Source organism: Phyllostomus discolor, chromosome X (genome assembly GCF_004126475.2).
Source record: "Phyllostomus discolor isolate MPI-MPIP mPhyDis1 chromosome X, mPhyDis1.pri.v3, whole genome shotgun sequence".
In the NCBI taxonomy this organism is placed as follows: Eukaryota; Metazoa; Chordata; class Mammalia; order Chiroptera; family Phyllostomidae; genus Phyllostomus; species Phyllostomus discolor.
Genome location: NC_050198.1, coordinates 70,779,901 through 70,806,715, shown reverse-complemented (window position 1 = coordinate 70,806,715; position 26,815 = coordinate 70,779,901). Strand labels below are relative to the sequence as shown.

General features: G+C 40.5%; 2 protein-coding genes across 5 annotated transcripts in view; both read left to right on the top strand.

Annotated features, from left to right (window-relative positions):
• The window catches only part of SEPTIN6 (septin 6), a 68,470-nt gene extending 67,121 nt beyond the window's left edge, over window positions 1-1,349 (top strand). For 2 of the 3 annotated variants that reach the window (XM_028522262.1, XM_036016843.1), the window contains one exon: window positions 344-1,349. In XM_028522262.1, coding sequence (XP_028378063.1) covers window positions 344-353 — 10 coding nt within the window. In that variant the 3' untranslated portion in view covers window positions 354-1,349. The remainder of the gene's footprint in view (window positions 1-343) is intronic. The other variant, XM_028522266.2, reaches the window with a different exon arrangement.
• A 5,347-nt stretch (window positions 1,350-6,696) lies between these two features.
• On the top strand, window positions 6,697-24,259 carry NKRF (NFKB repressing factor). Of its 2 annotated transcripts, XM_036016262.1 has the most exons (4): window positions 8,134-8,245; window positions 9,882-10,007; window positions 20,078-20,208; window positions 21,289-24,259. In XM_036016262.1, exons 3-4 carry the CDS (start codon window positions 20,094-20,096, stop codon window positions 23,244-23,246), a joined length of 2,073 nt encoding a protein of 690 aa, XP_035872155.1. In that variant the 5' UTR covers window positions 8,134-8,245; window positions 9,882-10,007; window positions 20,078-20,093; the 3' UTR covers window positions 23,247-24,259. The 2 variants fall into 2 exon arrangements, with proteins under 2 accessions (XP_028378240.1, XP_035872155.1); XM_028522439.2 differs by lacking the exon at window positions 9,882-10,007 and having other exon boundaries at window positions 6,697-8,245.
• Window positions 24,260-26,815: the final 2,556 nt, after the last annotated feature.

Here is a 26,815-nt window from a genome sequence, read left to right as displayed (position 1 = left end):
GCGTGCCTAGTTTCTCTTAAGCCAAGAAGTTTGCTTTTCCTAGCTGCAGTGCAGACCACTTTTGTTTTTGTTTCTTCTTTTAATCATCTGGCATTCCCATGTAGCTGTTAATATGTGCTTGTTTTTAATTAAAACAAGAAGCTTCAAACCCGGTGTGTGGTGTTCTTAAAACCTTCTCAGCCTATTTCCCAGTGGTGATGGTCCATCAGTGACCCCATTTCTAACCTGTCTTCTGCAAGTATAATCTGTTCTACCTCACACTGCCCCCTCCCATCGCCCTGTCTTACTTTGAATGTTTTTCTTTGGCTAATTCGGTGTTTTCTTTCTCTCTCTCCCTCTCCAGCTTTTTTTAATCTTGTCTTCAGCAGCTGCATTAAATCTAAAGGAGAAGACTGCCATTATAGAAGAGTTAGGGTTCCACATTGTTTCAAGCCAGAAACCAATCAATTCCCTCTTCCCCGAAACTGTGTGTGCACACACACACTACACACTACACACTCAGCAAGTGTTCATATGTCCCTGTGTCCAGGCAAGAAGCTCTCTCCTGACTTACATGGTATTTTAAACGGAAGTGTCTTGTCCTAACCTAACAAGGCAGGAAAAGAACCATCAGAGCTGGAGAATGGACCAAGTGTAACCTCAGAAACAACTACAGGACAACTCACCCAAGTGTAAGTGACTGGGGCAGGAGACCTCAGCTGTGGGTGTGGAAGTGCTGTTCTCAAGTTTTCGGTTGAGTTTTTGTTTTTAAACACGAGTTCTCTGGTTCAGTGGGTTGACTGTCTACAGCCACTACTAAACATTTCTGAATATGGAAGGGAAAGTCAAGTAACATCTGTATCTTCTTTAGCATTCACAGACCTCCTGCTGACCCCCAGCAAGGGCAAAAATGGATCCACTAACACTCAGTGAGGAAATGAAAGATGGGAGGGGGGGTTAAGTTTAGTGAGAGAAAAATTAATCCATTCAACCTTTTGAAGCCAGTTGGGGTTTTGAGAGAGGTTTCTGCTCAACCTGGGATCTGGCTGGAGAGCTTTCCTGTTGAAAATCTGCCTTGAATTCATTGGTTTAACTTGCATCAAAATACCATGTGAGTGTCCTCATTTCCGTATATCCCTACAGCCATCGCCATCCCACTGTCTGGTGTCTCTTGAGAGAGCCTCTTTGCATGTTTTCCAGAATCTGTGTTGTTTTTCCTTTCTTCTTTCTTTTTGTTCAAAGGTGTGACCACTCACTGCCCCTCCGGGGCTTCCATTCGCCAGGAGAAACATCCCCAAACCAGCACTGTTTAGCTTGATACCTTTCTAATGTCCATGTCAATTTTCAATAAAATTCAAAGAAATGCTCAATGGCTGTGTGATCTGATCTTAAATCATTAGGTGATGTGACCCATCACGGTTTGCTTTAGGAGCGGGTGGCTGCCTTCCAAGTGGATGATTGGAGGGGCTTGGGGAGGCACCATTAGCTGGTATGCAACCTTCCTAGGTGGACTGTCCTGTCCCCTCCCTCCATCTGAGCTTGAAATTCTCATGGATGGGGGCGAGAGATGGAGGTGGACAGGAAGTCCTCTACTTTTCCTTCATTAGCATGGATCTGACCGATCTGTTGAGCTCATCATCTAGGATAATAGGTGGAAGAAGTGGAGTGTCAGATCCTACAAACCAAGATTCTCCTCCCATTTAATCCTGTGATGTAAGCATCCTGGGAATTCATGACTATGACTGTTCTTTATGACTCAAAAGGCATTCTTTTTAAAAAGGTTTTATTTATTTACTGTTACGGGAAGGGAGGGAAAAAAACATCGAGGGGACCTGGCCAGCAACCCAGGCTGATCTTTTGGTTTGCAGGCGGGTGCTCAATCTACTGGGCCACACCAACTGAGGTCAAAAGGCATTCTAAAGGTAGCAAGTATTTTGTGTCCTAAGTCTGCCAAGGAGGGAAGCTCCTGTCCTTGCCTCCCATCCTGAATGAAAGAGGGAGAGTGGTCAGTTTTTATAAGTTTGCTTGGGGTCGAGGTAGAGTTCCCCTCCCCCCCGGCTTCATTTTCCAAATGGCCAGATGCTGGAGATGGGGTAGTGGTCCTATCATGGTACCCAGGCCTGAAGGAAAGGACACTGGCCTGCATCTGTATAGCTCGAACACTAGGGGGCAGCCGAATGAAAGCCTGTGACACCACTGAGTAGCGGTAGGAGAGGTGTGGAAAAATACAGACTCTGGAGCCTGACAGCCTTGCTAGCCATGTGCGTTGTGGTCAAATTGTGTTACAAACTTCCGTGAAAAAGGGGAGTATCAATAACCCTTGCATGGTGATTGTGAAGGCTATGCAAGCTCATGTAAATTAAAAGACCTGGGTGTTCCATAAATGGTACTCTTTATTAAGGATGGAGTTGCCTCTACCAGAAGTTTCTTAGGTTCCTCTAATCCATCATTTCTAAACCTTAGCACTACTGACATTTGAGGACAGATGATTCTTTGTGGCAGAGACCTGGCTATTGTAGCATGTTTAACAACATCCCTACCCACTACATGTCAGTAACACTCCATCCCACCTCCACTTGCGACAACCAAAACTGTCTCTTGACAATGCCACATGTCTCCTAGAGGGCAAAATAGCTCCATATTGAGAATAGTTGCTCTAGGTCAGGGGTCAGGTAACTTTCTGTAAAGGGCCAGCAGGGTAATACTTTAGGCTTTGCAAGCCATCTGGTTTCTGCAACTATTCAACTGTTAACTAAAGCACAAAAGCAATAATACATAACATGGATGGAACAGGATGAGCGTGGTTGGGCACCAATAAAACTTCATTTACAGACACTGAAATTTGACATTCACACTCGAATTTCATTTTCACATGTCCTGAATTATTATTATTTTGATTCTTTTCAATCATTAAACAATGTAAAAGCCATTCTCAGCATGAGGGTCATGCAAATACTTGTGGTGGGGCCAGAGTTGGTCTGCAGGCCGTAGTTTGCTTACCCCACCTCTAATGCATTTTGGTGCTTGTTGATGCATCATCAGTCTAAAGCCGTTAGAAGCTGCTGGCTGGTCAAAAGAAATCAGAAATGAAGATACATGACTGAAGTTTTAATGCAAGTTGTGGTGGGTGGGGAGTGGCTTTGATTAACCAAAATTTGCACACGGCTTTGATAGAGCATACATGGGAGGCATGGGCCTACTGTATTGATGAGGTCCTGCTCCTGGGGCTCTGAGCAGGTGAGAATGCCAACTACTAGGGAAAGGACTGGGCCTCTAATAGCCTCAAAAAGGCCAAACAACCATGGCTCCTATCTGAAATGCCCCCACGTCAGGAGGTTCATCCCTTAATGAGAGGACAGCTTTCTTGCAAGGCCATCCTTTTAAAATGTGAGTACCCCTTCAAGGACTTGTGCATTTGAACAGTAGTACCTCACAGGGGTTTTGCCACCTACACTTACCTTACCAAGTCCTCCATTATCACTTAGTTTGTTTGGCTTGAGCTTTAGAAAGTCCCTGCTCTGGGATCAATACCTATATAAGAATACATATGTATATATCTGTTATGTAGAGGATTAGGGACATACTCCTCATCTTGGTTTTGGGCTTAATCAGAGTATGATGTCTTCATCAATGGTAAGGGTATGTTGAATGGGTTCGGTCCAGTGCCCTATGCTCTGGGGATATTTTGCATGAGACCTAATTAGACACTGTTTTTGAGGAACTTAGAGACTGGCCCCAGCTTAACTACTCAACCTTATTTTCCAATATTTCCTAATACCCACTCTCCCTTCCAGTACTCTAAGTCTCTGCACAGGCCTCTCCCTGAGTTGCCCAAATGATTTGTTGACTTTGTCAGAAATATCCTCTACTGATTTAAACCCTGCCTTTGAGGCTCAGGCCCTACTTTCTCCTTGAAGCCTTTCTTGATCCTATCCACCTACTCTGATCTTCGTTTTTGAACTTCCTGTTTGAACTTTTATAATCTGCTTCCTGTTTGAGCCTCAATAGATGTTAAGCTTCCTCAGGGTAGGAACATCATTTATAGCACTCCTGAGGTTCCAGTACAGTGCTGGACACACAATAAAAAGTAATTAAGATGTAGCTAGATTGAGATTCTTCACAAATATAGGGAACTACTGAACTTCACTAGCACTTAATTTTGAAATTAAGTTACAAGAATAGTTCAAAGTATACCCACATACTCTTGGCCCAGATTCACCAATTGATAGCATTTCGCCCCATTTGCTTTATCATTTGTTCTCTATATTTTTTTCTGAGCCATTTGAAGGTAATTTACATGTATCATAGCCCTTTACCCCTCATATTCCAGTGGGTATCTCTTAAAAACAAGGATATACTCTTATATAACCACAGACAGTTATATTAACTTCAGTAAATTTAACATTGTTACGCTATTTTTTTAAAGGTTTTACTTATTCCAAGTTTTCCTCCTTTGGCCACTCACTGAGTCCCCCATAGGAAAGGGCAGGGAGGGAAGCCCAGAGCTGTGAGTGTGTGTGTGTGTGTGTGTGTGTGTGTGTGTAGTGCAAAGACAGTAGTGGGAGCCTGTTTCAGAACAGAGAAACATGACGGAGGGGAGGGTTAATGACTACAGGAAGTTTCTGAGTTGTTTTAGGATCTTGATGATTGCCTTTATCATTGTTCCCTCCTATACCTATCATCAACCACTTTTCAGATAATCTACTTCTGTTTAGGGGTTGCAATTCCTGCTCACTGAGAAATCATCTGTGACTTGTGAGAAGGGACTGGGCTGAGATAGGTTGGCAGAAAGATTTTTTGATCAGGAGGGTTTCTAGGGAAATAAGGTCATGGATAGTCATGGAAATTTTTTGTTTTGCTTTCTAGAGACGAAACTGTATTCCATAGTGGGGATTACAAATGGAATCCAGTTATGGCTGTTCCAAAGTAAATGGTCTCTAACATCAGTTTCATTGCCTTTCATTTTGTAATTCAATTTCAAAAGTCAGGTTTTGATTATTTGTTCCTATCTGATGAACAAGCTTTCATCCAAGCTAAGAGGATGTAGCTTTTATTTTCTCAGATCTTTTTCTAGGAAAGATATGTATTGATGGCAATGCTGTTGTTGATGAAGGCTGGCACTTAGGCTGAAATTAATCCAACTGTAAAATGACAAATCAGCTTAAGATATAGGCTCCAAGAAAATGAATTTCACAAGATTGGGACAATCAGAAGAGCCTTCATTGAGTCAGTCATTCACTTAATGCAAGAAACATGTCCTGGCTGGTGTGGCTCGGTGGATTGAGTGCCAGTTTGCAAACCAAAAGGTCACCAGTTTCATTCTCAGTCAAGGCATATGACTGGGTTGCAGGCCAGCTCCCCGGTTAAGGGCATGTGAAAGCAACAAATCAATGTATCTTTCACACATTGATGTTTCTCTCCCTCTCTTTCTGCCTCCCTTCCCCTGTCTCTAAGCATAAAATAAAATGAAATATCTCTGGAGTGCCCACAGTAGCCAGGCATAGGTGCTAAAAGCAAGGAATTCATAGGTGAATTCCTTGTTCTTATGGATCTGACACTTAGGTGAATTCCTTGTTCTTATGGATCCCCGGGTGGGTGGGGAGCAAACTATTTTTTAAAAGTTCAAAAGGTGATACATGTGAAGAAAAATTGCCTGTTAAAAAGCAGGGCAATGCATGGCAAATGTCTGGAGAAGCACCGGATGAGGAGTCGAGTGACCTAGATTATGATCTCAGCTTTGCTGCCAGTCTCTACAGTCTTCAGCAAGTCAGTTCACCTCTCCAGCCTGAATTTTCTCATTCATAACAACAAGGACTTGAATTTACGATCTCCAAGCTTCCTATTTAGTATTGTGTTTTGATATGATAGCTCAAAGACTGCCATTACCTCCGTCAACATGAATGCCTACCATAGAGTCAAAGACAAAACACTCAATACAAAATGGACAAGACAGACACGGAAATAAATCATTATGAAACTGTGTGAAAAGTGATGTTTTTTAAAAATATATTTTATTTATTTTTAGAGAGAGGAGGAGAAAGGAGGGAGAAAGGGAGAGAAACATCAATTGGTTGCCTCTCGCACGCTCCCAACCAGAGACCTGGCATCAAGCCAGCAATCCTTCAGTTTGTGGGACGATGCTCAACCTACTGAGCCAGGGCAAAAGTGATGTTATCTTCTGCTCTTCTCAGTCCAATACACCCCTACACATAAGATGCATCATGTAATAAAAATATGTCATGAAAAAGTTAAACAGGGAAATGGGTAGAAGCCACCTCATCCAATGGTTCTGCTGCCAGTAGGACATTGAGTTTTATGCAGGACTATTTCTCCCCACCAAGACTGTAATCAGTTCTAGGACAACAGAGAAAACCCAGTTTCTTTTTCCTTTTTCTATCATACCTGCTTCCACAAAAGTAAGTTTACAGTTGTAAGTACATGAAACACAGAGTTTATTCTGCTATTGTTATTTTTTTAAATCTTTTAAAAAAGATTTTATTTATTTTTTAGAGAGGGGAAGGGAGGGAGAGAGGGAGAAACATCGATGTGTGGTTGCTTCTTGTGTGCCCCGTACTGGGGACCTTGACCACAACTCAGGCAGGTGCCCTGAATGGGAATCGAACCAGCAACCCTTTGATTAGCAGGCGGCCACTCAACCACTGAGCCACAGCAGCCAGAGTAATTCTTCTATTGTTTATTAATTATTGTATTTTTTTCCATATGAACAATCGTAAACCTACTTTTGCCCCACCCTGTAGTGAGCACACAGTAGGTGCTCTGTAAATTCCAGCTGACAGACACACTGATGAACTACTTTAATGGCACAGGTTGGCAGCCGGGGATTGAATGAACTGACGGATGCAGTGGTGGAGTGATATGGTAAGCTTACAGAGTAATTTTGCCCTTTGCTGCTGTGCAGCTTTTAATCCTCTTTTTTTTGGAGGGGGGGCTTTCTGTATTTGGTAATATTTTGCACGTTTTAAATTGATATGAAAAGTGCAGAATTACTTGTAATCATGATCACAACTTTGTAAGCCTGGTGTCTGTATTTGTCAGTAATTGGAATGGAGTATGTACGATAGAAGTGGTTGACTTGAGAAGTAGTGCTGTGGATGAATTTCTTTGCAAGTATTTCACCTTTCTTATGCTTTCACAATGGAATACAAAGCTAATGATGTACAACGTACATAGCTTTTCAAGCAATTCTGTGAAGAAAAGGAGCCTTGGAGAGCTGACACTTAAAAAAAAAAAAAAGGTAAAATCCATTGCAAACCTAAGTCCCTTCCTAAGAACACGGTCCCACTGTTGTACTGCTCAGAAACTCAAGGAAAGGCATCAAAGGAGTGATTGCTGCCAATAATCACTTGAGGTCGTCTTCTAAGGACTTACCAGAAACATGTTCCAGAACGTCTGAGAATCTTTGGAAGTTCCCTTCCCGGAGTCCCCCCCCCCACCGCTAGTCACCCCAGTGCGTCAAAGGCCCAGAGGCTTCATAGAAGGGGAAAATGTACATCGCGCGATATTTGGGGACGGGATTTGGAAGTTAGGGGGAAATCCACCGCAGCGCATGCGCACTGGGCTACAACCGCCGGACAGCACGCGGGTAGGTAGGCTGGAACTTAGAGGAGGGCTAGCAGAGTGTGCTGGTGCCCCCCCCCCCCCCCCCACTTTTGACCGCGCAGAGCGTGGATCTGCGGGTGGCTGGAAGTTTGGAGCGCAGGGCCTGGCTCAGTGTTCCTGGTACGGGAGTGACTGCAGCGGGTGCCCTCCTGCCCCACCACGAGTTGGAGGAGTGCTGCAAGCGTGCCCCCCGCGTCGGGAAGTGATCGCCTTTTCCTCTTTAACAGTCACCCTCCATGCACACACCCTAGTCCCCTGAGAGTTGGTCTTCGTGCCACAGCGCGCCCCTCCTTACCCGGCCCCTCCTACTGGCCCGTGCCCGCTCGCTCCAGGTCGGTAGTTGGCTTCATCCCCGGTGGCCCTGCTTGGGGGCGGAGAAGATGGCTGGCGGACGTCTGCTTTTGGGGGGCGACTTCCTGTCGCCTCCACCGCTGCCCCCCCTCCCGCCGCCGCCGCTGCCGCCCCTCCCGCCACCCCCGCCCGAGCCAGTGCTGGAGCAGTGGCGCTATAGCCACGAAAGTGACTGGCAGTGGGCTCTGCGACGCAGCTTCATCTGTCGGCACCTGCACAGCTATCCCGGGGCTGCCCTCGACCAGCTCCTTGCTCTCTCCGCTGCCTGGACCAACCACGTTTTCCTGGGCTGCAGGTGAGAAAGGTGTGCGGGTCGGATTAAGGGACGGGGTAGGGGATGGGTGATGGGTTTTGGGTTGGGTTAAGGGACCAGGATAGGGGATCGATGATGGAAATTGGGATAGGGACCGGGACAGGATATGGGTGAGGGCTTAGAGGCTGGAGATTTGAAGATGCTGGAAGACACTCTGTTGGCCTGTGGAGGGGGTTGGCGGAGTGAGGTGACAGGGGATGACATAACAGCCAGAAGGGTCCCGGGATCACTGGAGCGGCCCCTCTAGGACCAGGGGTAGAGATAGAGCTGCGCCTGGAAGAGGAACCATGACCATAATGACTATCGGTGGGCATTGTGGTGATGGTTCTGGGGGGCCAGGGAAATGATGAATAGCAGAACCTCAGACCTGCGTAGGACCTTGCGGTATCCGCAGAGAATATCCTAGAGTCGCTTCGAGGGGGTGGAGGTGCTGCGGTTCTAATCCTAGTGTCCTCCTGACCACTGTCTTTCTATCCCCATTAAATAAAACAACAGCGCCCCCCCCCCCCCCCCCGCCCCATTGCCCCGCTGGGTTTTACTGTCTCCTGTGGAGGTGGTTTGTATGAGGTGTCTCAGTCACAGGGTCCGCCTTGCTTGTAGATTTGCGCATAAGGTGTCTGGACGCAAACAAAGAAATGGATATAGTCACTATAAGAATGGGTTGCCTTCCTTTACCTTAATTTTGATCAAAAGGTTTAACAATTGGCCTCGGGTGAGGTTTTAGGTGTACGTGTGTGTTTGTCTCACCCCCCCACCCTTCTTAAATCTTGTGCGCATTTGAATAGGCCTCTTTGAAAGCTCTTTGCATTCGATGGAGACTGCAGTATGGTTCCAACGCAATTTTTAAAACAAGACTACTTGGACCTCTGTCTTTCAGAACCCCCAGGCAGTCTTATACTAGACTAATTATTCCTTTGATAGACTGAGAGGCTTCTATTTTTTTGACACTCCTACTTCACCATGAATTTTTAATTAGGAAGGATGAAAAATTCTGGAAAGTGATCAGATCAAATTCAGCCAATTCAGACCAGGAATGACTAACTGATACAGAAAAATAGGATCGTCCACTGCTACCCTTAATTGTTGAACAAGGTCTCCAGTGTGATACTTTGCTTTGCTCTCATCACAAAAATTAATGTTTTTTCTATTTTCTCTAGGTTAGTATAATTTCTGCCTCCAGAGATAATGATTATGTCACTGGAGGAACAGGTTACGACTGGGGAAGCATCAGCTATTAAGTCACATAAATCTAATTGACCTTCATTGAACAATATTGTTCTTGCAGTTGATCATAGATCTTAATATTACAGAAAATCATGGGGAAGGTGAATTCTTAACAAAAAATCCTTACATGGAAGCATAATAACCATCCTTTGTGTTAATAAATCTTACCTACCCATTAGAATGTAAGATCCTTTGGGGAATGTGCTTATGCTTTCTTGCTCACACCTTTATATCCTCAGCGCCTAGAAAAGTGACTTCTGAATAACAGCTGCTCAATAAATTTGTGTGTAGTGAGTGGTTGACTACAACTTTATAGTGTACAGAATATATAAAAATGTATGTATCTCACTTAATACAACAACCTTGGGAATTGGGTGGTGTCTCCTTTTCACAGCTAAATCAATGGAGGCCAAGAAGTTAAGTGACTTTTCCAAGGCCCCACAGTCTTCTGATGCTCTTTCCACTGAGATACAGCTGCTGTGTTTGGAAAGGGTGGACCAGGAGTGAAAGCAAGTAATTGGTACAAACCACATCATTACTATACCTCAGGATTTTGTTTCAAGAACAGCAGCCTTATACATAGGTATGGCATTAAAAGGCACAGACCAGGCCAGTGGTAGTCAGTGTTAAAAGGTCAAGCTTCCAGGGCATTTTGTGTGTGTATTTACACTTGCCAAAGCTCATCTGTCCATAGTATATATACTATAGTCACCATGTGACATTGTAGTTAAGTCATTTTAGTCAATACAAGTTGCTATAACATTATCAAATAGCATAACAGAGAAGTAATATTTGTATTATATGTAACTTGGATATAGGAGAAAGAGGAGGCAATAAAAAATCTTGCAAGCTAGGAACCAACTGCAGTCTTCCGCTTTAGTCGGGCTTTATGTTAGCTGTCATCTTCAGGGGGGAAATCTATATCCCGGTACTTGTTAATGTTGATTTGGCAGAGCTCTTGTTTTCTGATCTGTTTTGTGACAGAAGACTCTTTTCTCTCAAGGGAACTGTAGAATACAAGGTGAAACAGCCAGTTCTCAACTTAAATGGTTAATTTCTTGTTCAAGGTCCATCCCTTGACTTTTGCAACAGGTCGTAAATAGTAGCAAGAAGGGAAATGATTGCACTTTCCCCCCTATTTAGCAGGACTTTCTGTGTTCTGTGTCAGCTGGGGCTGAAGTAACTCCTGGGTCAAAGATATCTTTGAGAACTTGATCATAAGATTAAGCCAGGAGGGGCAAACCATGTTTCATTCCTGTTGGTGATAGTAGTGCTTTTCGAGGAACAAGTTTGAATATGTTCTTAACTCTGTAACCGTGGTTCTCAAACTTAAGCAGGGGTCAAAATCATTAGTTAGGCTTGTTAAAACACGGATTGCTGGACCCCATCCCCGGGGTCTCAGATTCAGTAGGTCTGAGGTGGGGATCCCAGAATTTCAGAATTTGCATTTCTAACAGGTTCCCAGGTGATGCTGATGCTCAAGTGATGCCATCCAGAGACTACACTATGAGAACCACTGTTTTATAGGGTTACAGTAAATAAAGCAGTGTTTCCCAATATGCTTTTTCATCATTTTCCATCATAAACCAAGCAACCAGGAAGCTCAAATAGCTGAAATTATTTCTCTTCACTTTTTTATTTGTCTGTTTCATAAAAGTAAACTGTCAAGCATTTTTTCTGCAAGCAATATCTAAAATGTATCTTGTGGCTAATGAAAAGTTAGTACAGTCTTCTAATCAACTACACCTATGAATGCCTAGGGATCTGTGCAATTTTTACTTAAACATTATAGATACATGTATGTATATATGTATTAAAATATATATATATAATAAAGCAGCCTGGCTGGCGTAGCTCAGTGGATTGAGCGCGGGCTGGGAACCAAAGTGTCCCAGGTTCGATTCCCAGCCAGGGTACATTCCTGGGTTGCAGGCCAGAACCCCCAGCAACGGCACATTGATGTCTCTGTCTCTCCCTCTCTCTCTCTCCCTCTCTCTCTCTCTCCCTCTCTCTCTCTCTCCCTCTCTCTCTCTCTCTCTCTCTCCCCATCCCCCCGTCCCCTCCGCCACCTTCCCTCCCTAAAAATAAATAAATAAAATCTTAAAAAAAAAAAAAAAAATATATATATATATATATATATATATATAAATAATAAAGCAGACTGGTTAACTGGAGCATTCAGTTTTCCAATCATTCTTCATCACTAGTATTAGAATCAGAATCCTGGCCTATTGGTCTTTGATGTGATACTAATTGATCAGGAAAATATACCTTAAAATGACACCAGCTTTGCCACCTTGATTACTTGTCTCTTCTCTTCCTTATTGATGTGAGACTGTTTGGAAGGCTTATTATGCCAGTAGGCTCATGCTGTGAAACTAACTTTGCACATAGTAGGTAGACAGCATCAGTCACCAGCTGATGAAGTATGAGTGAGTGATAAATCTTTCAAAAGATTTATCAATAATCTGGTTGTATGTTATTGACTTATGTTAGGAGTCTTATGAATAGCTTTAAATAAATAATTTTATACTTGGTAATCCTTGTCTTTGCTGAGTTTTCAAACCTCAGCTTTTTTACTTGGACTTAATAGACCCCATTGAATACACTTAAACATTTTTGAAAGCATCTATTACTGAATATTTATTAAATTTCAGGTGCCATTGTATATCATAAGCATGCATGTATATGTACCTGTTTTTGTTAAGGAATGTGAGATTCATGAACTTAGATGTCTTTGTCCACTAGAAATCATCTTTTGTTATGTGCTAGGTGTGCTGGGACCATTGAATAGCATCCAGATTTCCAAAAGCTTAGTAAATAATAAGCTACCTTTGAAAACCCTAAAGACCTGCTAGAGATTTTTGTTTTCTTTTGTAAGCATTTACAACCAAGTGGATATATTAACAGACTTAAATTTATAATATGCATGCATCTTCAAATCACTGTATTAGACTTTCTTTGATGATATTTTTCATCATGATCCCTCCAAAGATAGAATACTGTATAGCTGTTAAGTCTCATGTGGTAATGACATGGAGAAAAAGCTTATAATATAGTAAATTAAGAATGAAGAAAACTCCTTACCAGACTGCAAATCAACATAGATAATCTGATAGTGATGGGGGGCAGGAGAAGGGGGGAAGTAGCATGGAAAACAGAAAATGGAAGCCCTGGCTGGCGTAGCTCAGTGGATTGAGCTCGGGCTGGGAACCAAAGTGTCCCAGGTTCGATTCCCAGCCAGGGTACATTCCTGGGTTGCAGGCCATAGCCCCCAGCAACTGCACATTGATGTTTCTCTCTCTCTCTCTATCTTCCTCCTTTCCCTCCCTAAAAATAAATAAATAAAATAAAAAAAACCAGAAAATGGAATAAAACATAAACCCCAAAATGTTAGTGAAGTTATCAGTAATTGGGTTCATAGGTGCTTTTCTTGGTGGATTCTCTAAAACTTCTGGAGTAAAGGTGTTACTTTAAATCCACTAGCAAAAAAATATGCTACAGAAAACAGTAATGAAAGCTCTACTGTCTTGACTTATTTCAAATTGGTGGAACTACTTCTTTATCTAGCTAATCTGGATAGCTAATCTCTGGAGAATTTAAAAAATGGGGATGCAGTCCTAGTGGTCTTATTAAACCTTATCTAGAGGTCTAAATCTGATCTAGATTGCTATTTGCATTGTTCTTAGGAGAGTCCAGTGTTAGGCTCTATAAGGTATTTTCCATTATTGTTTGAACTTCTTGGGCTTCTTCAACATTAGGACTTCCTAATAAAGGACTGAGAAGTGGACTGTGCTGGCAACCTACACAAAGGTTTATTTTTGTAGCCTATGGGTAATGATGAATTTTGTGGCAGGCGTAATGAGTAGGGAACAGTAAGTAGGTATAATAATTACTAATGCCGGAAGAAACCTGAGAGAAAAGTGAATGTGAATGGAGTGCGCCCCAAACGCATCATTCATGGACACTGGATTATGACATGCTTGCCATTCACAGTTTTATACCCTATTTGGAAACAGGCTATAATTGAAGGTCTGGACAATTTTGACTGCAATTCAAGGTGAGTGCCTTGGTTGTAGTACCAATTTTGGTAGCAGAAGTGGCATTACCACTTTGAGATTTATAGACTGCTATTTTATTTTCATAATCTCTTGTTTTCATCTTGTACCTTGGAAATTGGACTCCCAAATCTGAATGGAAGTGATATATAAAACATGACATTTTAGGCTATGCTTTCCGATGTTTAGGTAAGAGTAAATGAAAATAAAGTTACTCTTGGCATTTAAATGCTTGTGTTAACAGCAGCTGTAGCAATTATCAGTTTGAAGTACAGGTTACAACTGGGCTTGCTTGCGGTAATCTTGTCAGAGAAGGCCGCCATGTTTTGACTTCTCTGATTTGCAAAGAAAGACATCTGGTGGGTGTGCAAACTACTGTGCTGAAAATGGAAAATGTGTTTCCCCTTTCAAGTTCAGAATCTATTCATGTAAAAGTGTGGTAGTTCACTTGTTTTCAGAACTTTCTTCCCAAATGTCACCAGGAGTCTCTTGTTTGGTCTTAGGCTGGGAAAGGCTGGAGGTAGGAAGGGTGAGTGGATCCCCATGATAACAGAAACTTCACTTGAGCCCATATTTTTGTATCTGTGAAGTAAAATGATATCCTGCCAAGTAGCAAATCTACTTCTTAAGAAGCCCTTTTTAAAAATTGTGTGTTTTAAAACTCTTTATTATGGAAAAATCACATACAAACTCATACAGAAGAGTTTAATGAGCACTCATATTCCCATCACTTGACTTGAGCAATTATCGACAGTCTCTTATGCTTTCCTACTCCTTTCATCTAATTTGCCCCCAGTTGTTTTGTGTGGGGGGGGGCAGGGGAGATAGTCTGGAGTGTATTAAATAGAAAATCTTGACATCATTTCCTCTATGAGAACTTCAGTATGTATCTATATCAGATATAAATTATTTATTTATTTTTAGAGAGAGGGGAAGGGAGAGAGAAAGTAAGGGAGAGAAACATTGATGTGCAAGAGAAACACCAATTGGCTGCCCCTGGCACATGCCCCAACCAGGGAAGGCCCACTACCCAGGCATGTGCCCCAACCAGAAATCCAACCAGTGACCTTTGTCTTGCCGGATGATACCTAACCAATTGAGCCACACTGGCCAGAGCTAAACAACAATTTCTTAAAATCGTCCAATGATCTGTTTTTTCCATTTGTCCCAAAATGTCTTTTTGCACTTGGTTTGCTTGATTCATGATCCAGACAAGGTTCTTGGTTGATCTGTTTCCTTTAACGTATGAACAGTTCCCCTCTCCTTTTCTTTTTTTAAAAGGATTTTATTTATTTATTTTTAGAGGGCGAGGAAGGGAGGGAGAAAGAGAGGGAGAGAACATTAAAGTGTGAGAGAGACATCAATCAGCTGGATCTGGCCCACAACCCAGGTATGTGCCCTGACTGGAAATTGAACTGGCAACCTTTCAGTTCATAGGTCAGCACTCAATCCACTGAGCCACACCAGCCATGGCTCCTTTTTTTTTTTCATGTTATTTATTTGATGAAGAAATTGGGTTATCATATAGAGTTTTCTTCGTTCTGGACTTGGCTGGCTAGGTTCTTGTCATAGAATTTAACATGTTTCTGGGAGTTAGGGGCTTGAGTAGGTTCAGGGTCAATTATTTGGTGGGCAAGAACACTTTATAGATAGTTCTTTGTCTTGTGATATGGACATCAGGGGGCACGTATCTACTTGTCCCATTCTTAGTGATATTAAAATGTTCCCTGTCACCTTTTTAATTGAAATCTTTATTGCAATAATTGTAGACTCACAAGCAGTTGTACAAAATAATACAAAGAGATACCCCCTACTCTACCCAGCTCTGCCAATGATAATACTTTGCAAAATTATTGTGTAACATCATAACCAGGATAATGACATTGTTGAAATCCACTGATTTTACTCAGATTCCCCCAGTCTTACTAGTACTTGTGTGTGTGTGTGTGTGTTGTATACATTTTTATCACGTGTAAGTTTGTGTATTCATTACCACAGTCAAGGTATTGAGCAGTTCCAATACCATAAGGATCCATTACATTTTATAACCCTATCCACTTCCCTCCCACCCATACATGATATTGCATGTGTCAGTTCCCTTTTATTGCTGGTTCCGTGGTGTGTTTATGCCTGAGTTTAACCATTCACCTGTTGAAGGACATCTGTGCTGATGGCAATTTTTGGCTGTTACAAATATAGCTGTTGTGAACATTCATATACAGGTTTTTGCATGAACATACATTTTCATTTCTCTGAGGTGAATGCTCAAGAGTGTAATTGGTAGATTATATGGTAATTGCATGTTTAATTTTGTAAAGAACTTCCAAGTTGTTCTCCAGAGCGGCCATACTATTTTACATTCCCACCAGCAATTTGTAAGTGATCCAGCTCCTCTGCATCCTTGCCAGCATTTGGTATTGTCACTATTTTTTATTTTAGCCATTTGTGATAGGTATGTAGTGATATCTCATTGTGGTTTTAAATTGCATTTCTCTGGTGGCTAATGATGTTGAACATCTTTTCAATGTGCTTATATGTAATCTGTATCTCCTATTTGGTGAAATATTCTGTTCATGTCTTTTTAATATCGTTGGATGAGCTGGCTTAATGGCCAACTTCAGAACAACTCTTTGTTTAAAAGATTTTATTTATTTATTTATTTTTTAGAGAGAGGGGAAGGGATGGAGAAAAAGAGGGAGAGAAACATCCATCGGTTGCTTCTCACAAGTGCCCTGACTGGGAACTGAACCTGCAACCCAGCCATATGCCCTGACTGGGAATTGAGCCAGTGACCTTTCACTTTGCAGGATGACACCCAACCAACTGAGCCACACTGGTTGTGCTTTTCATGTCTTTTTAAAAAATATATAATATATACATATATTTTTACTGTTGAGTTTTGAGAGGCCTTTCTATTAGATACTAGTTTTTGTCAAGTGTGTGGTTTGCAGATATTTCTCCCAGTTTGTAGCTTGTCTTTTCATCCTCTTCACGGGGTCTTTTGAGAGGAAAAGGTTTTAATTTTTTGAAATTATGTTTTATTGATTATGCTATTACAGTTGTCCTGATTTTTCTCCCGTAAAGTTTTTAATTTTGAAGGGCATTTCATCAGCTTTTCCTTTTATGGATCATACTTTTGGTGTCAAGTATAACAACTGTTTGCCAAGCCTTAGATCTTGAAGATTTTCTCCTGTTTTTTTAATACATGTTTTATAGGTTTACATTTTACATTTAGGTCTGTGGTGCATTTTGAATTAACTTTTGTATAAAGGTTGAGGTGCAGGCTGAGGTTTTGTTTGGTTGCTGCCTGTGGATGGATGCCCACGCTTCAGCACCACGTGTTGACAAGGCTGCCCTTCCTCCATTCAATTGCTTTTGCAGCTTTGTCAGCCATCAGTTGAGCATGTTTGTGCAGGTCGGTTTCTGGGTTTTTCCCCATCAACTTTTCACCTAATAGGCTTAGTGGCCATTGATGATCACTTATTATTCCATTTGGGGTTGCAAAATGGTAGGAGTCTATCATTCCTACACTTACTAGCTGGGCTGCTCCTGTAAAGAGATTTTCTTCATCAACTCTTTAGTTGCTCTGAGGTATAATTGGGATGGAAAAATGCCAGATAAATACTTGCTTTCCTTCTTAATATTCCCTGTTTTTGGAATGACTTGCTTCTCTACCATCCTCCAAAAGTGACCAATAATGAGTTTGTAAGTATCTTTTTAAACTAATGGATTTGTAACATATTTGATTTGTTTCAATTCATTGATGTCGTTGTTCTAATAGATGGTTCTCAAGTTGGCTTACTTTGCCAGTAGGAGGTGATTCAAATTGGCAGCTGAGTCCATTTGACACAATTCCTGAAGTCTTTGACAGCTTCCTTGTTTCGGGCACAAGAATATCTTCTAAGTCCATCTTACACATTTCATGTCCCACACTTGGAATCAGCCATTTCTCTAAGGACCCTGATTCTTTTTCATGGGAAATAATATAGATCTCCATCTGAACATTAACAACCCAGCAGCTCTTAACATTCTCACTGCTTTTTAAAATAGATAAATGTAATTATTTATATATTATATACATATATGATAGCAAAAAATAAACCAGGAGTTTATATGGATACTTTCTTTTTTTATATATTTTTTAAAAGATTTTATTTATTTATCTTTAGAGAGGGGAAGGGAGGGAGAAAGAGGGAGAGAAACATCAATGTGTGTTTGCCCCTCACGTGCCCCCTACTGGAGACCTGGCTTACAACCCAGGCATGTGCCCCGACTGGGACTCAAACCAGCGACCCTTTGGTTCACAGGCCTGTGCTCAATCCACTGAACCACACCAGCCAGGGCTATATGGGTACTTTCAATTCAAACTTAAAGATAAGGACTGGGCTTAAATTTCTTTTTTTAAAGAACTTTACACTTTATTTTTCACTTACAGTATACATTTAGTATTATCTTGATTTAGTTTCAGGTGTACAGCATAGTGGATAGATAATCATATATTGTGTTGGCCACAAAGTTCATTTATTTTTTTCTGTATTATGGCTCTAGTAGGGCTTAGTTGTCTTTAACTTCATTTGAAACAATTTTGTTAGAACGTATTGTAACAGCTGTCATACCATCATGCATTAAAAAACTTTATCAAAATTGGTGAATTTTTATAAAGTCATTTTGATATATGAAGATGGAAGAAAATACACAACATTTTTAGCATATTAAACTTTATTATTTCAAGAAAGATAAAAATGCAACTGAAATACAAATACTTGTACAGTGTATGGTGAAGGTGCTGTAACTGATCGAATGTGTCAAAAGTAGTTTGTTAAGTTTCTTAGTACTATTGACATATTGGCCAAATAATTCTTTGCTGTGGGGCTGTCTTATACACTGGAAGATGTTCAGCAGCACCCCTGGCCTCTATCCACTGGAAGCCAGTAGCGGGAGATAGCCGACATACTCAAAATATCCAAATCAACAAAGTTATTGGTGAAAATGAAAAATGTGTCTTTTATTTTAAAGAAAAAACTAAATGGACTTTTTGGCCAACCCAATATTTTACAAAGTGTTCTGCCAATATTTCCAGTACCTAAATGGCACCATACACAGTTGTCACAATATTACTGACTATATTCCCTATACTGTACTTTCCATGCCCCATGACTGTTTTGTAACTACCAATTTGTACTGCTTAATCCCTTCGCCTCTTTAACCCAGTCTCTAAATCCCCCTCCCTTTTGGCAATCAACATCCCCCTCTCTGTGTCTGAGTCCGTTTCTATTTTGTTTGTTCTATAGATTCCACATATAAGTGAAATCATATGGTATTTGTCTTTCCTTGACTTATTTCACTTAGCATAATGCCTTCCAGGTCCATCCATGCTGTCACATATGGTAAGGTTTTATGGCCTAGTAATATTCCATTACACACACACACACACACACACACACACTTTTTTGACAGTTAGGTTGTTTACATATCTTGGCTATTGTAATTATGAGGGGGGACCTCAAAAAACCCAGAATTTATTTATAAAAAATTGTATGTTTATTTGTACATGTTTAAACTTCAGTCACCTTCAAAGTACTCTCCATTTGATGCAATGCACCCATTGAGACTTTTTTCCCACTGCTCAAAACAGTCTTTGAACTCATTGATTTTGAGGCCTTTTAGTGCTTCTGCCTTTTTTTGTTTCATCTGTTCCACATCGGCAAAATGTTTCCCTTTGAGTACTTTTTTCATCTGGGGAAACACAAAAAAGTCATGTGGGATGAGATTGGGTGAACAGGGAGGGTGGGGTGTGGGGGCCATGCTGGTTTTGGTCAAAAACTGCTGAACACTCAGCATGGTGTGGGCAGATGCGGTCTTAAATCAACCATCATGAAATGGGCAAAGGTGTTGAAAGAATCTTCAAAAAAATTTCACTGAAGCCGAACATAGCCTCTCACGACAACACCAGCTGGTACACTGATACAGATGGGTTCCTAGAATACTCACCTAGCGGGGGGAAGCCTGTTCTACAAGGGGCCCATCTTCTGCAGTATAATTCTGTTTTTTTCCTCCCTCGTAATGCTTCAGTGAACATAGAGGTACACATATTCTTTCGTATAAGTGTTTTGAGTTTCTTCAGATATATTCCCAGAGGTGGAATTCCTGGGTCATAAGCCAGATCCATTTTTAACTTTTTAAGAACCCTCCATACTGCTTTCCGCTGTAGCTGCACCAGTCTGCATTCCCACTAACAATGCACTAGGATCCCCTTTCCCCCACATCCTCACTAGCACTTGTTGTTTGTGGATTTATTGATGACATTAGCTTAAATTTTTTGATTTTATGTTCGTGTGTCTTGTAATGACAGTAACATAATTACTCATTTGATAGGTAAGTATTTTAGGGAAGAGTCTTTAGTTTTATAGCCAAGATGGTCTGTTGAAAAAGTCCTGTGGGAACAATGATAAGATTGGCTCATTAGAAGTTATTTGAAAAAAGAAACTATATTCTTATCTGTTTTAATGGTAGATTATATTAATTTAAATAGGTACAGCCCGCGCTTGATGGAAAAAATTCTTCAAATGGCTGAAGGTATTGATATTGGGGAGATGCCTTCATATGATCTGATGCTGTCCAAACCTTCCAAAGGTCAAAAACGTCATCTTTCAACATGTGATGGTGAGTATACTTGTTTCTGGAAGGTGGGATTTGAAGAAACTACATGGCCTTTAAAAAAAAAAAAACAACATATGAGTGTGGTATATGATTTTAAGTAACATTGGTAATTTTGGACCTTACACAACTGTAAAAGAATTTTAACTTTTAGTTATGTACAGTTTTTTTTTTTTGAGGATGCTAAATAGAACTGAAGCCTAAGAATACTGAGGTCACACTATAATGCTATCCTCAAGCCCATGCCATGAACCTCCCTCTAAACAGAAAAACCTTATACTCTGATCATTTGAGCATCTAAGTAACTAAATCCTCCTGGATGGGTCCGAGATGGACCAGCTTTCTACTGAACAGTTGTTATAGGGAGGAAGCTCTTGTGTCTGGTATAGCCTCAACAGAGTTCTTCCATAGCTTTAAATTTGATATCCCTCATAAATCATTAGTTTCCAGCTATTGCTAGTTCTAGAAATAAAACATAGCAAACACTCTTTTGTGCAGAATAGGTCAGAATTAAGATTTTGAAGTTGAAAACCTTTGGGATCTTGTGATAATTATTTTTATTTGATTTTTAGTCACAACTATGTAAAGCACCATCACAGAGTCACTCACCTCTGATACAAAAGAGAGAAGCTTTGTAAATGCCTCTGGCCATCATCTCTGTTGCAGTAGAGCCATCTGTTCCATTTGCAGTCCTTAAGAAGAAAGCTTTTCAGCACAGGTGGTATGAGATTATACTGGAACAACTTTTTAGTACACTTCACCTGTGCTTTAACTCATTCATTAGATGCAAAAGCATCTACCATTCATGCATGGTGGTGACCTGCATACTTGATTCAATGGCATATTTTCTATCAAGTCCCTTCCCTTACACATGGAAGGACAGGAAGCATTCCCTCCTTATGCTGGAACCTTACACTGATATTTGAATCCCTTCACCTAAATAACCTTAAGTTTTTTGTGATGGGAAGTATCTTGTACCAACAATGCAGCTCGCAAATAATATGGTTGGTACTATTTTCCTGCTTGTTTTTTTTTTTTTAAGAAAATTCCCTTTGTAATGAATTGTAAATTTCACTCATTCTATAGGTCAAAATCCTCCTAAAAAGCAAGCCGGTTCCAAATTCCATGTGAGACCTCGTTTTGAGCCTGTACATTTTGTAGCTAGTAGTTCAAAAGATGAAAGACAGGAAGATCCTTATGGCCCTCAAACAAAAGAGGTAAATGAACAAACACATTTTGCCAGCATGCCGAGAAACATCTACCAAGATTATACTCAAGACTCTTTCAGTACACAAGATGGGAATTCTCAGTATTGTGATTCATCAGGATTTATTTTCACAAAAGACCAGCCTGTAACAGCCAACATGCATTTTGACAGTGGGAACCCCGCCCCGAGCAGCACATCACAGCAGGCAAACTCTCAGTCACCTCCTGAGCCTTCACCATCACAGACATTTCCTGAGTCAGTGGTAGCCGAGAAGCAATATTTTATTGAAAAATTAACAGCGACTATCTGGAACAACCTTTCTAATCCAGAGATGACTTCCGGATCTGATAAAATTAATTACACATACATGTTAACTCGTTGTATTCAGGCATGTAAGACAAATCCTGAGTATATATATGCTCCTTTAAAAGAAATCCCTCCTGCTGACATCCCCAAAAATAAAAAACTCCTAACAGATGGTTACGCTTGTGAAGTTAGATGCCAAAATATCTACTTAACTACAGGTTATGCTGGCAGCAAGAATGGGTCCAGGGATCGAGCTACTGAGCTAGCTGTGAAACTCTTGCAGAAACGTATTGAAGTTAGGGTTATCCGACGGAAATTCAAGCACACGATTGGAGAGGACCTTGTGGTGTGTCAGATTGGCATGCCTTCATATGAATTTCCTCCAGCTCTGAAACCACCAGAAGAGCTGGTGGTACTGGCTAAAGATGCCTCTGGGCAGCCGATTTTTAATGCTTCCGCCAAACATTGGACCAATTTTGTGCTTACAGAAAATGCAAATGATGCAATTGGTATCCTTAACAATTCTGCCTCATACAACAAAATGTCAGTTGAGTACAAATACGAGATGATGCCAAATCGCACATGGCGTTGTCGAGTGTTTTTGCAAGATCATTGCTTAGCTGAAGGTTATGGAACCAAAAAAACAAGTAAACATGCAGCTGCTGATGAGGCCTTGAAAATCCTTCAAAAAACACAACCCACTTACCCATCTGTCAAAGGTTCACAGTGCCAAACAGGCTCTTCACCCAGGGGATCTGGCAAGAAGAAAGATATAAAGGATCTTGTAGTTTATGAGAATTCTTCAAATCCTGTGTGCACGCTCAACGACACAGCTCAGTTTAACCGAATGACAGTTGAATATGTCTATGAAAGAATGACAGGCCTCCGATGGAAATGCAAGGTGATTCTAGAGAGTGAAGTAATTGCAGAAGCAATTGGAGTGAAGAAAACTGTCAAATATGAAGCTGCTGGAGAAGCTGTGAAAACCCTCAAAAAGACTCAGCCGACTGTCATTAACAACTTAAAGAAAGGAGCTGTTGAAGATGTGATTTCAAGAAATGAAATTCAGGGCCGCTCAGCAGAGGAGGCTTACAAACAACAAATCAAAGAAGATAACATAGGTAATCAGCTGCTGAGAAAGATGGGTTGGACGGGTGGTGGTTTAGGTAAATCTGGCGAGGGCATTCGGGAGCCAATCTCTGTCAAAGAGCAGCATAAGCGGGAAGGGCTTGGTCTTGATGTAGAGAGGGTAAATAAAATTGCCAAGAGAGATATTGAACAGATCATCAGAAACTATGCCCGCTCTGAGAGCCACACAGATTTGACTTTCTCTACAGAACTGACTAATGATGAGCGGAAGCAAATACATCAGATTGCCCAGAAGTATGGTCTTAAGAGTAAGTCTCATGGGGTAGGCCATGATAGGTACCTGGTGGTAGGTAGAAAAAGACGGAAGGAAGACCTACTAGATCAGCTCAAACAGGAAGGCCAAGTGGGGCATTATGAGCTTGTGATGCCTCAAGCAAATTAGATCTTACTAACTTATTTTGTAAATGCCTAATGAGGCATATCTATGAATTACAGAAATGCTACGTGTTCCAGTTGCAGAGTATAATCATTCTTAAGATGTTTCACCTTGTTCATTTCATATAGTGCTTTATTAGATATTGGGACCTGAAAAATTCTGTCCACTTGTATTAGCTTACTCCAGCAGATGATAGTGTGCAATTACCGTTTGTGTCTTTGATATTGCTGTGCCCCCAGACTTTAGTCATTTGTACAAAGCAAGAACGCAGATCCAAGTGGAATTTCACCCTGACAAAGAAACCCCCATTTTAAAGGGCATAGCACAGCACTCTGCAACAATATGTGAGGTTGATATTAATTACAAGAAAATCACAGTCTTAATTCCAGACTTACAATGTCAGATCATTTTGTATTATCTATTTTCATTTTTCTGTGAAGCCAGTTATAGCTGTTTAACAGTAAATTGTGCTGTACGTGTAAATGTCCTTACAGACTAAATGATGTAAAACTTTCTTAAAGTAATTTTAGTGTTCACTTATTTATAACTTCTACCATGTGGTTTTCAGAATATTGGAAGTGATTTACTGTACCTTGTGATATATCAATTTTAACAAAAAGTCTTCATGCTGAGAGAGCAGTACTTGAGAGAGCACTTGAAAAGTTTCAGAAACTTTCATTTAATCTGAAGAAAGAAAGCTGGAGCTGTTTGTTCTTGGTGCCTTGCAGAGAGACTCACAGCAACTTCCTGTTGTAGCTTTCATATGGTTTGGATGTACAGCACATCCAAGGTGGCCAGAGCTGCAGTAGAGCTCGGTAAAAGACTGAAGATACATTGGTACTTTGATGAAAAGGTCAGTTGGCTGGTCCTTCTCTCAGACAGCTTATTAAGCTCCAAAAGCCAACTTTGTAACATATTTAAAATGGCTATTTTCGCTTATTCCTGGAATGTAAAAAGAAAGTATATAAAAAGAATTAGTGTGTGCTTCCTGAATAAAAAGGAGCCGAAGTTGATCAAAATGGTGGTGTGCTTATTTCTGGGCAACAGCCTAGTAGTGACACTTTGGGTTTTTGAAGAGGGGAAGTGGCGTTTGCACAAAGTATTTCAACACCATCAACACCAGAGCACACATAAATGAACATAATGACTTAGCACATAGGAACAGCTAATACGTCACCCATCATGTTTTTCCTGTGAACCAATATGCTCGCTGCAACCAAACTGCAGGCTGTTTAATTTTATGTGATTTTGGTTTTCTATCTCTGATCAATCAAGTATTAATATTCATACAATTAATATTCTGAAATGAATATTAATATTGATAGTTAAATGCCCCCCATGAAATATTTAGAACAATTGGATTGTATATAGTGTCTTAAAACATTTAGCACCACATTTGTCATTTAATTGGCCCAAAATAAATAGAAATGTCATTTCCCCTCTTTTTTATATTTTACATTAAGAAGTTCTCCATTGTAGCCCTGGCTGGTGTGGCTCAGTGGTTGAGTGCCAACCTGCCAAAGGATCACTGGTTCAATTCCTAGCATAGGGCACACGCCTGGTTTGCAGGCCAGGTGTCCAGCAGGGGGCGTGCAAGGGGCAATCACACATTGATGTTTCTCTCCCTTTCTCCCTTCCTTCCCCTCTCTAAAAAAATAAAGAAAATCTATAGAATAAAGTAAAAAAAAAAAAGAAGAAGAAACTGTCCATTGTAGTTCAGTCAATTTAAAAAATATGTAAAGGAATTAACTTTTATACCTGGATCTCTCTTTTATTCACCTACAGTGGACTAACACACTGTGATACTTGCTTTCCACTGTCTTCCTACAGTGTGTGGCCTTTCCTAATGTTGGTAGGAAGAGAAGTAAGATGTGCATTTTATTTGGCACTTGATGTTTTAACAATGGCAAAGGTAACTAAGCTAAAAAGTTTATAGATTTTATAGGATTTTTTTTTAACCTGTAAGGCTCATACCAACCTTGAGAAGCTGTGGTTCAGTTAGTGAATTAGAGAAGTCATCCTTCGAATCTCTTGAGTAAAAGTGGCTTTGGGTGTTAAAGAGGATAAAAACTCATTTCTCTTTCTACATGCTTTTCCCAACATGATTTTTTGGGGTGGAGTGGGTAGGGAAATGTTGCATATAAATCTGGTTTATATAGGTAAGTTCAACAGAGCAGAATATTAATGTAGTTATAGTTAAGGCTCCCAAGTAATTGGATCAAGTATATATCTGGTTCTGGATTTGAGGGTCCAGATTTCCCAACTTCTTAGATCAGCTGTGGTATTGTAGAAATAGGGTGAAGTCACTTGATTCTGATTTGAAAATAAAGTATACTGAGAAATGGATGAGCTACTGACAACCTTATTCTATTTTGTCTCCTATTGGTTCCTGTGTCTTTCCTTTCTTTTTTAAAAAGGTTTTATTTATTTATTTTTAGAGAGAGGGGAAGGGAGGGAGAAAGAGAAACATCAGTGTGTGGTTGCCTGTCATGCATCCCTCACTGGGGACCTGGCCCGCAACTGAGGCATGTGCCCTGACTGGGAATCGAACCGGCAACCGTTTGGTTCACAGCCCAAGCTCAATCCACTGACCTACACCAGCCAGGGATCCCTTTCTTTGAAATAGTCCTTTTTAACCCAGTAACCTTGCGCAGGTACATGAGCAGTTTCAAATTTTACTGGAATTACTTAAATATGTTATATTAAGATACTGTTCTCAGTGTGTGTGTGTGTGTGTGTGTATATATATATATATATATATATATATGTAACATATATCAATCACTGAGTTTCACAGATCTTAGATTTTTTTCTCTCCCCTTTGACTGCAAAATAAATGTAAATTTCATGCATTCTATTGGGATGCTTTATTAGTAGTATGCAATGCATCACTTTGCTATGAGTAACCCCTGAAGCTGTAGATGGGTCCTAAATAAAGGACTCTAATTATAACTTTTGTTTTTCATCATACGCCCTTTCCCACATCAGCAGGTGCAGAATTGAAGACTCAAGCTCAGATCTGATTGTCATTTGAAAAGGGATCTCACATAACCTGCTTTTATTTTATAATTATTATTTACATAATTATATGCAGGCAGCCTGCAGCATTTTTAAAAAATATATTGTAAACAAAAAAGGACAAATTAGCATGAAATGTCAAACAAATGGTTTCTGGTACCTTTTACTGTGGATATGATGCTTTGGGAAGTCAGCTCTACTCTGTTGTAAGGTTTTAAAAGGATGATCCCATGAAAGAGATTGGGAGTAGTGTTTCTCAGGAGGTGTACAAAAGAAAAAAAATATATCCACACATCCCTGATCTCAACCTTAATTTTTTAAAGTGTGATTAACAGTATCAATAAGATACCTAGCCACAAAAAGATTTAAAAAAAAATAATGGAAAACTAATGTATCAAGTGGAGACCAGTTTAATGTGTTGCTACTTGGAAGTAGAAATGGACTTAAGGGGGAAAAGTAATCATATTTAAGGATATTGCTCCTAGGTGAAACAAACCAATTAATGTGGTCAGTGTAGAATGAACTCCCCCACATTGAGCCTCTGTTAAGTGCAGAGT

What these genes read in the sequence shown, in the direction of transcription:
- NKRF (XM_028522439.2), top strand. Translation starts at nt 7,980, where the DNA reads ATGGCTGGCGGACGTCTGCTTTTGGGGGGCGACTTCCTGTCGCCTCCA. An exon ending in CACGTTTTCCTGGGCTGCAG is followed by an intron (nt 8,246 to 20,077) that starts GTGAGAAAGGTG and finishes TAATTTAAATAG; the next exon opens with GTACAGCCCGCGCTTGATGG. An exon ending in TCATCTTTCAACATGTGATG is followed by an intron (nt 20,209 to 21,288) that starts GTGAGTATACTT and finishes CTCATTCTATAG; the next exon opens with GTCAAAATCCTCCTAAAAAG.